General features: G+C 61.0%; 3 protein-coding genes across 3 annotated transcripts in view; 2 read left to right on the top strand and 1 right to left on the bottom strand.

The window, feature by feature from the left end:
- LRRC8E (leucine rich repeat containing 8 VRAC subunit E) overlaps positions 1–361 on the bottom strand; it is a 9,189-nt gene extending 8,828 nt beyond the window's left edge. Inside the window, exon 1 of the mRNA XM_034657675.1 lies at positions 243–361. The gene's annotated coding sequence lies outside the window, so the exon portion shown is untranslated. The remainder of the gene's footprint in view (positions 1–242) is intronic.
- A 4,703-nt stretch (positions 362–5,064) lies between these two features.
- Positions 5,065–7,430, top strand: LOC109490054 (proline-rich protein 36; the record flags this gene model as incomplete). Its single annotated transcript, XM_034660026.1, has 6 exons — positions 5,065–5,110; positions 5,800–5,901; positions 6,588–6,743; positions 6,861–6,960; positions 7,175–7,287; positions 7,381–7,430. Coding segments are annotated over exons 1-6 (567 nt in total), but the record flags the coding sequence as incomplete, so codon positions are not given.
- A 1,705-nt stretch (positions 7,431–9,135) lies between these two features.
- The window catches only part of PRR36 (proline rich 36), a 4,217-nt gene continuing 3,502 nt past the window's right edge, over positions 9,136–9,850 (top strand). Inside the window, 1 exon segment of the mRNA XM_034660027.1 lies at positions 9,136–9,802. Within this exon segment, the coding sequence (XP_034515918.1) occupies positions 9,136–9,802 (667 nt within the window).

Consider the following 9,850-nt stretch of genomic DNA (forward strand, 5'->3'; position numbering starts at 1 on the left):
GACCAGACCCCATTCTGCTGATCTTCATTCCGTCCTTGGCCAGGCCCGCCCGCTCCGTGACGGGCGCCCTTGGGCTGGCCACGGCAGAGTCTCTCGCTGCCCCCACCCCCTCCCCAGCTCCTTGTGTGCCCTGGCGGGCCGCGGGCTCGGCGGCAGTGCCAGCGGCACCTGGGGTGGTCCTCACGTGGGCCAGACCCCTGCCCCGCCACCCCGTCCCCAGGGACACAGAGCCACCTACTCACCGCTCCGGCTGGAACGCTGGGCCCAACTCCTGGGTCCCTGGGAGCCGAGCGGCCGGGACTCCCGCAGAGTTCCCGGGCCAGCCTGGGTGAGTCAGGGCGGGCGGGCGGGACAGGAGCCCGGGAGACGCTCCGCCCGCCCGCCCAGTGGACGTCCCAGCCCCGCCTCCCTTTGGGCCCTCCCAGGTCGCCCCCCACTCCTGGCGCCGAGGGATTGCGGGAAGAGGGCAATCCTAACCCGGCTCTCCCCGAGGTGGGTGAGGGGCGGCCCGGAGGAGCAAGGGTCTTAGAACTTCGGGCCAGGCTGCAGTCGGGGAAACTGAGGGGACCCGGAGGCACTGCGCTCCCCAAACCGGCCTCTGGGCCTCCTTCCAGGATCCAAGCTGTGTAGACCCTGTCAGGAACAGGTGAAGAGTCTCCTTGTCCCCCACCCCCACCCCCAGGTGCAGCAACCTGGCCTTCAGGCGCCACGAAGGAACCAGTGAACAGAGTCCAGGGCAGGGAAGGGGGCTTCCCTTTTCCTGCTCTGACCGCCCATTCAAGGGAAGCTGAGCAGAGTGGGGTCTGACCCTGCCCAAACTTGGTACCTGCTCTGGACTTCTGGGGGAGGGATAGGAGCAAGCTGCTCTCAGGTCTGGGATGGGGTGGGGATGCAGTTCAGGGAAGCACAGGGGCCAGAGGGATCCGGTCTGGGAGGCCAGCTTCTAGAAAGGATGACTGCCTCCCCATCCCCACTCATTCCTCCCCAGCCAAGGAGGCCTGAGCTGGGTCTTAGAGTGGCAAAGCACCCAGTTCAGCCTGGAGGCATCTGATGAATCTTGATCTGTTCTGTCCGCAAAACTCAAGGGAGGGGGGACCTTGAGGAAGTGGGAGAACGAGACCCCTCCCCTGCGGGAAAAAGAAGCCCATGAGTTCATTAGACTCAGAGAGCCAGAGACCTGAGACTCCAAACCTTGAGGATGGGGAACCCCCTCAGCTTAGGTTCCTCTGTGAAGCCTTGGTGATCCATGGGCATGACCCTCGGAGGCGTGACTTCTCCAAAGTGTCTGTGGGCTCACCACAGGCAGCCCCAAGCCAGACCTTCATGGTGAGATAAGCAAGGCCCCCTGCTCTCTCAGCCCTTCTGCCCGAGTGGGGGCAGCCGACACAGAGGTAGGCCTGCAAACATGCAGGGAACAAGATCGCCATCTGTGACAAGTGCTGTGCCTATAACCAAGCAGGGTGAGGTGGGTAACAGAGGCCAAGGGCCAATTTGGGCCATCTGAGACGAGTTCTTTCTCCCTCTCCGTGGACCCCTTCCTGCCTCTGGAGAAGCTCCTTTGGATCCATGCCCTGGGGGTGGGGGGGGTGTTTACAGCTTTATACTGGAATGAGCATCCTTTAAAAAAAAAAGTTTTATTTATTTATTTGAGAGAGAGAGAGAGTGCATGCTCGCATTCGAGTGGGGAGGGGCAGAGGGCGAGGGAGAAGCAGACTCCCTGCTGAGCAGGGAGCCTGCCATGGGGCTGGATCCCAGGACCCCAGGATCATGACCTGAGCTGAAGGCAGACCCTCAATGGACTGAGCCCCCCGGGCGCCCCTGGAGTGAGCGTCCTGATACACATCGCTTTGCACACTTGTACCAATCTCTGCTGGCACCGGGATGGAAACCCCATGACCCCAGGCACCATCCCTCCTGCTCCCCGCTGCATCCCCAACGCTTGGAATGGTGCCTGGCACACGGGGCACTCAGTAAATGACGGGGGGTGGGTGGATGATGGGGTGTTGTCTGAGTTCTGTCTCCTTTAGGCGCAGACGCTGAGACAAGGAACTGGGTCCCAAGAGTCTACCTGGAAGGTGAGCCCAGGAAGCACCGAGGTGGAGCAATGGGGAGAGGAGCCGGCGAAAGGAAGGAGCCCGGCAAGCGTTAATGAGGCTACACGAATGCGGGTAAACGAAGAGCTTCACAGGCAGCTAGGGCTCTGTTCTGCTGGGGGGCTCTGGGAGGTGGTGGAGGACACGCCTCTGCGTTGTCCCACCCGAGTGCTGCGGGACTCCCACCTGAGTGCTGCGGGACTCCCACCCGAGTGCTGCGGGACTCGAAGTGCTGATGCACCAGCTGCTCTGGGGAAGGGGCACAGAGAGGGTGTGAACTCCCTGGCACTTCTGATGTTCCCCCCTCGTGGGGACTGTGGGTGCTTAGATGATATGGAGGGGCTTAGACGCTGGAGTAGAATGGCTACGTCACGGGACACACATACTCACTACACTTCCCAGTTCTCCCGAGAGACTGCCTGCTTTGCATTCCCATTGGTAGTGCGTGAGATGTTCCACATTGATAATAACCAGCCTTTTAAAAAGAGTCGTGATAAAACACCATAACATAGCACCCATCATTGTGACCATTGTGAGGTGGACAGGTCAGTGGCATAAGTACGTTTACATTGTTCTGAAACCATCACCATTGTCCGTCTCTAGAGCGCATTTTTTTTTAATTTAATTTAATTTATTTGACAGACAGTGAGAAAGAGAACACAAGCAGGGGGAGCAAGAGAGGGAGAGACAGGCTCCCCGCCAAGCAGGGCGAGATCCCAGGACCCTGGGATCATGACCTGAGCCGAAGGCACATGCCTAATGACTGAGCCACCCAGGCACCCCTCCAGCACTTTTCATTTTGGAAAAACTGAGACTCTGTCCCCATGAAACACTTACTCCTCACCCCTCCCCCAGCCCCCAGCCCCCGGCTCCCACCATCTACTCTCTCTCTATGAATGTGATTCTTCTAGAGATCTCATGTAATTGGAATCATGCAATATGTGTCCTTTTGTGACTGGCTTAGGTCACTGAGTACAATGTCCTCAAGGTCTATCCACATTGTAGCAGGATGTCCTTCCTTTATAATGCTGAGAAATAGTCCACTGTGTGGATGGACCACATTCTGTTTATCCATTCACCCATCGATAGATACTTGGCCATTGTGGATACTGCTGCTATGAACATGTGTGTGCACATATCTCCCCTTTCCCCCTTCCTCCCTTCCTTCCTTCCTCCCTTCCTTCCTTCCCTCCCTCTGTCCCTTCCCTCTCTTTCTTTCTCTTTTTCTTTCTTTCTTTCTTTTTCTTTCTTTCTTTCTTTCTCTTTCTTTCTTTCTCTCTTTCTCTTTTCTTTCTTTCTTTTTCTTTCTTTCTTTCTTTCTTTCTTTCTTTCTTTCTTTCTTTCTTTCTTTCTCTTCCTGCTTTCAACTCTTTTGGGTGGGATTGCTGGAGCANTTTCTTTCTTTCTTTCTCTTTTCTTTCTTTCTTTCTTTCTTTCTTTCTTTCTTTCTTTCTTTCTTTCTTTCTCTTTCTTCCTGCTTTCAACTCTTTTGGGTGGGATTGCTGGAGCGTATGATACTTCTTTAATTGTTTAATTTTTTTGAGGAACCGCCATACTGTTTTCCACAGCATTTCCACCATTTTGTATTGCCACCAACAGTGCACCAGGGTTCCAATTTCTTCACACCCTCACCAACACTTGTAATTTAATACCCAGCTTTTTAGGTTTTGTGAACATGAGATAGTTATCTATTGCTGTGTAATTACCCCCAATCCTAGCAGCTTAAAACCCCTCGCATTTCTTGTCTCCTGCGATTTCTGAGGGTCAGGAATCTGAGAGTGGCTGCAATGGGTGGTTCAACAGTCCCCCTCCCCCACCGGCCCCAGCTACCACTGCTTTGCTTTCTGTCACCATAGATTAGCTTGCATTTTCTGGAATGTTATATAAATGGAATCAGGCAGTGCATGGCGTGTGTGTGTGTGTGTGTGTGTGTGTGTGTGCGCGCGCGCGCGCGTGGCGTANGCTTGCATTTTCTGGAATGTTATATAAATGGAATCAGGCAGTGCATGGCGTGTGTGTGTGTGTGTGTGTGTGCGCGCGCGCGCGCGCGCGCGCGCGGCGTTTCTTTTGTTCAAGAGAATGTTTTTGAGATGTGTCCCTGTTTTGAGTGTCTCAGTAGTTTGTTGCTTTTTATTTCTGAGGAGTATTCCACTGCGGGGTATACTTTGTTTTGTATAATCCAGCCCCGCTGATGGACATTTGGAATGTTCTTAAAAGAGGGCAGAGTCCAGATCCCAGTGAAAAGCGGGATGGGTTCAGAGTAGCCTTGGAGGGACCTTGCAGTGTAAAAGTTAGGAGGCAGGCATCTGGGTGGGTGGCTGTGACTCGCTCAGAAGGCCACTGCTGGTGAGCGGGTGGGTGGGTAGGCAGGGGGACCAGGCTGCAGGTGTGCCCAAAGGGGCTCACACAGTTGACACTTGGAAGACTTGGGGGGAGGAGGTGAGGGCTAGAATGATCCAGGCAGTGCCCTGAGGAACAGTGAGGGGACACCTCTCCCAAGCTGGGAGGAGGTTTTCATTGAAAGAATGGCTACTGAAGAGTTCTGACCTTGCTCTCTTTCTTCCATTCCCTGACCCCCAGTTGTGGGCACAACTCCTGAGGTGAGAAAACCCAAAGCCCTGCTTCCAGCCACACCCTAGTTAAGTCTATCCCCCCCCATCCCTCCAGGACAGGTTCAGCTGGGTGCCAAATGCCACCCCTTCTTGTCCTGTGCATGGAAGTCCACCGGTTCCAGACAAGGAGTGAACTGCTCATGTGTGCACATGCAGACGTGATGGGGAAAGGGTTGGGGCAGAGGGCGCTGGTTCTTCCAGACGGGGTAGGGGGTGCTGGAGTCCGTGGAGAGGAGGTATCCGAGGCAGAAAGCACTGTGTGTGTGTGGGGGGGGCGGCTGGGGGTGTAGGTTGCCTAGCAATAAGCGGAGGTGCAAGAGGGCGCCTGGCATCAGTGGGCCAGGGCAGGGCAGCTGAGGATGGCGTCTCCTTCACACTTCTGCCTCCTCCATGCCACTGTCCCCGGTAAAGGCTCTCCACTGAGACCCCTGCAGAAGTTGGTAAAATCACCAAAATGACACCTCCATTCCTGCCGGCTGTGTTGGGCAGCCTTGGACAGGATCTGCCGTGCTCCTTTATGCACTAGTTTTGACCCCTTCCCCCCCCCCCAAGCTTGGCTTTGCCGACTTGACTTCGCTTTTCCACGTGACATAGGAGGGTGTGGAGAGTGGGGTTGCTCTGCCCTGCAAAAGGCTGGGTCACCTCTCACAGCTCTGTCTCCCCCTCCCCATCTTTCCTTCTCTATTCCCCCAAATCGGAGTCTACCCCTAAATTTCCAGGGCTGCACTCTCTCCGTAATCCGGCCCTCCTCAACCACGTAGGGGTTTTCTGGGGTCTGGGAAAAGTCTTGGATATGAGAGGGACAGAAGTCCCCGAGGATCCTGGGGGGCTCGGCGTCCGCGGTTGAGAAGGCGAGGACAGGGACCAGGGACCCCGAGGGCCGGATTGGTTGAATGGGCAGGAGGCACGATGGTCCCGCCCCTTGGTTGCCAGGGCCCAGCCTATCCGCGTCCAGGCTGGCCTCGGTCGGCAGGTGGTTGGGGTGGGGGCCGGGGCAGGTGTGTGTGTTGGGAGAAAGGGGCTAGGCCCTGTCCGGACCCCAAGGGATTCCGCCGAAGCCCCTGCGGCTGGGAATCTGGGGCCCTCCGGCTCAGGCGCGGAAAAGCCGCGCCTCCTTCCACCGCGCCTCTCCCCGCCGCCCCCGGCGCGCTCCCGCCCGCCGCCTCCCGGGTNGAGGCGGGCGGCCGGAGCCCGAGGTGAGCGCGGCGCGAGCAGGTGGAGCGGGCGGCGCGGACCAGGGCCCGGCTGGGGAAGGGGGACGGGCTCCCGACGCGGCTCTTTGTCTCCCTGAGCCCCATCGCGGGCCGCCGGGGCCGCTCCTCCTCCCGGCAGGTGCCCGCATCCTCGGGGAGGGAGGTGGGGGGTGGCGAGGGGACCCGGGCTTGCGCTCCCATCCCCTTCAGATGGAGCCTGTGGCAGCCCCCCTGTCCCCAAGGCTGGCGGTCCGGGTCCCTGAAGGGGCGAAGGGTAGGGGCGTGGGTCTCGGGTCCTGAAAGGGAGCAGAGGAGGGCGGGCTGGGGCTGGCAGGGCCTTTCAGCTTTGGAGGAAGGCGGTGGGGGTGGGGCTAGGGGACAACACTGAGCAGCTGGGCCGGTGGGTGGTGAGTGGGTGTGTGGGTGGGAGGGAAGTGGATCGAGGCCGAGGTTTGGGCTCCTATGGGTGGCAACGCTGAGGAAGGGGCAGCGAGGTGCCAGGACCCGGGTCCCTGCAGGCAGCCTAGCAGTGCAGGAGCTGGAATGCTGATCCGTCTGTCTCCTTATCAGGTGCGGGATGGAGAAGAGGGACAAGGGCAGGGCAGGGGCCGCCACGCGGACGACGGCTTCTCGCCCTCCCGGCCTTCCTACCCCCAGACCCTCAGGGTCTCCTCGACCCCCTCCCCCAGTAACCAGCGCGGCCCTCCGAGTTCTGGGAGCAGCGGGAGCTGCTGGGAGAGGGCCCCTGGCCGAGCGAGCTGGAGGTATCCGGGCAGCCGCTCTCCCAGAGGCTGGTCCCCGGGTGGGACCAACGCAGAGCGCTGGGACAGGCCCCCGGAGTCCAGGTACCCCACCCTCTTTCCCCCATTCAGACACCATCTTCCTGCCCCCCTTTCCTTCTGAGGCTTCAGCCTCCCCTTCCTTCCTGGGGGCACCGCCTTGACTTGGCCTTCTCCCCGCAGCCTCCAGGCCCCCAGCTGCTGGGAGAGGGGAGCGGGCCCCTGCCAAGACCCCAGGCCCAGCCTCTATTTCTAGCCCGGGACGTGCCAGCGGGACCACCAGGTAAAATGCCTCCTCAGTCTCTTTGGCAAGGGTTAGTGTCACTATCTGGAAACTTAATTTTACACATGAATTGGGAAGTGGGAGCGTTTGCAGGTCACTGGACGTAAGTTGAGTGAAAGCCATTACTGGTCCGCAGAGAGGGCATAAATGGGAAAATGTAGACTTGGGAGAAAACAAGGAGCTCTGTACTGAGAACGGCCACTCCTGTCCCTAGGCTAGGCTCCCTTGCGCATAAGGGGCTTCGGCCCCCAGCTGAGGAACCCGTGACCAGAGGAAAAGCCCCAGAAACCCCCAGAAGGAGCGCACTGAGCGCCGGGGCACGGAGAGGTACGTGACCTGAGGAGGAGCGGGGTTCCTGGGCAGTGAAGGGGACCAGCCCTGAGGTATCTCTGACCCTCCGGCATTCTGATTTGTCCCCAGACTCTTCGGGGCCCTCCCCAGGCGCCCCTTCCCCAGCCACCTCCCGTCGGCNTACTGAGAACGGCCACTCCTGTCCCTAGGCTAGGCTCCCTTGCGCATAAGGGGCTTCGGCCCCCAGCTGAGGAACCCGTGACCAGAGGAAAAGCCCCAGAAACCCCCAGAAGGAGCGCACTGAGCGCCGGGGCACGGAGAGGTACGTGACCTGAGGAGGAGCGGGGTTCCTGGGCAGTGAAGGGGACCAGCCCTGAGGTATCTCTGACCCTCCGGCATTCTGATTTGTCCCCAGACTCTTCGGGGCCCTCCCCAGGCGCCCCTTCCCCAGCCACCTCCCGTCGGCCCCGGGCTGCAGGCGCTGAAGTCGGTCTCCCTCGGGCAGCTCCGAGCGCCCGGCCGCGGCCTCCGACCGAGGCCCCCAGGAAATCAGTGAACAGTGCCCCGCAGCACGGTACCGCAGAGCCGAGCCCCGCAGCCAGGAGGCGACCCAGCGCCGGCGGAGGCCTCCAGAAGCCAGCCTCGCGCCCCTTGGGCTCCAGCTCTACCCCTCTGTCCTCCTCCGCCCGCGCCGGGCCCTCGCCAGGTGGAACACCTCGGGCTCTGGGGCATCCCTCGCAGCCCAAGTCCAAAGGGCTGCCAGGTCTGCGCCCCCCGCAGTCCACACCCCCAAGGAAGGGCGCAACCCCTGTGCTGGGTCCACCTCCCCCTTTAGCCACACCCTCTCCGTCGGGTTTGACTGCGCAGCTGGTACCGCCTCCGCATATCACGGGCACTCCCCTGCCTGACGCGCTCCCTCCCTCTCCACCGACCACACCCCCTTCCCAGTCTGCGGCCTGCCCTTTGGCCACACCCCTTTCACTAGCCCCTCCTCCCCCTACTCCACTCCCTCTGCAGACCCTCCCCTCTCCACCGGCCACACCTCCTTCGCAAGCCCCACCCACACACCTGGGTGCCTCCTTTCTGGAGGCGTCCACCTCTCCCACGACCACTTTTCTGGCTTCATTCTCTCCATCATTGTCACCCCCTCTGCAGACTATGCCCCCAACCCAGGCTTCTCCAGCTTTGCCCTCTCTTCTGACTCCCCCGTCTCCCTTGGCCTCACCTCCTTTGTCGGCTCCTGGACCACCAGCCACGGCCCCTCTACCAGCCAAGGCCCCTCTACAAGCCTCTTTTACTCAAGCAACATCTCTGCTGAGCCCGCCCCCTCCCCAAGCCACACCCCCTCTGCCGGGCCTTTCCACTTTGACTTCTACCCCTCCAGTGGCCAGTCCTTCCCTATCTCCTCCCCCTCCTCAGGCCACGCCCTACACAGTGACCACGCCTCCCACCCAGGACACTTCTCTGGCCACATACCCTCCGCAATCCTCTCCCTGTCCTCTGACCACCCTCTCTCTGCAGGGTCCTCCTCCACTGTGCTCTCCATGTCCCTTGCCCTCACCGTCTCTGCAGGCTGCACACTCTCTCCCGGCCATGGCCCCTCCACAGACCCCATCTCCTCCGGCCACACCCCATCTACAGGCCCCTCCCTCCCCAACCCGGCTCCCTACACAGGCCCCACCTTCTCTGGCCTCAGCACCTCTGCAGGCCCCACCCTCTCCCCTAACCATGCCTCCTCAGCAAACTCCTGTTTCTCTGGCCACACCCCCTCTGCAGGCCATTCCCTTTCAGAGCGTGCTCCCTGTTCAGGTCCCACCACCTCTACAAGCCCCACTCTCTCCTCCGGTTTCACCCCCTCTGCATGACCCTTGCTCTCCCTTGGTCATGCCCCCTCCCCAGGCTCCACCTTCCCTGGCTTTGCCTCCTCTTCAGGCTCCTCCCTCTCCCCCTGCCTCACCCTCTCCGCGGGCCCCTCCTTCTACCCGGGCCACACCCCCTCCACAGGCTCCGCCTTCCCTGGTCTTGCCTCCTCTGCAGACCCCTACTCTCCCTTTGCAGGCCCCTCCCTCTCCCCTGGCCACGCCTCAGGCTCCACCTTCCCTGGCCTTGCCTCCTCTGCAGGCCTCTACTGTCCCTTTGCAGGCCCCTCTTTCTCCCCTGGCCACGCCCCCTCCTCAGGCTCCACCTTCCCTGGCCTTGCCCCCTCTGCAAGTCGCTCCCTCTCCCCCGGACTCACCCCCTCTGCAGGCCCCACGCCGCCCCCCGACCCCAGGTCCAGATGCCCCGATCCCGGGGCCACGGCTGACCCTGGCGCTCGCCCCAGCTCCGCCGCCACCGCCCTCGCGCAGCCCGTCCAGTACGCTGAGCGGCCCGGATCTGGCGGGCCACAGCAGCAGCGCCACCAGCACCCCGGAAGAGCTGCGCGGCTACGACAGTGGGCCGGAGGGCGGCGCAGCGGCCTCCCCGCCCGCCGACGCGGAGCTCGCCGCCTGCCACCCGGCCTCCTGGAGCCGAGGTCCCGCTCCGCCGCTGGCTGTCCGCAGCGCCCCAGGTAAGCGGCCCCTGAACCCCGCCGAGCTGTGGGAGGGGCGAGTTCCGG

Source organism: Ailuropoda melanoleuca, chromosome 4 (genome assembly GCF_002007445.2).
Source record: "Ailuropoda melanoleuca isolate Jingjing chromosome 4, ASM200744v2, whole genome shotgun sequence".
NCBI lineage: Eukaryota > Metazoa > Chordata > Mammalia > Carnivora > Ursidae > Ailuropoda > Ailuropoda melanoleuca.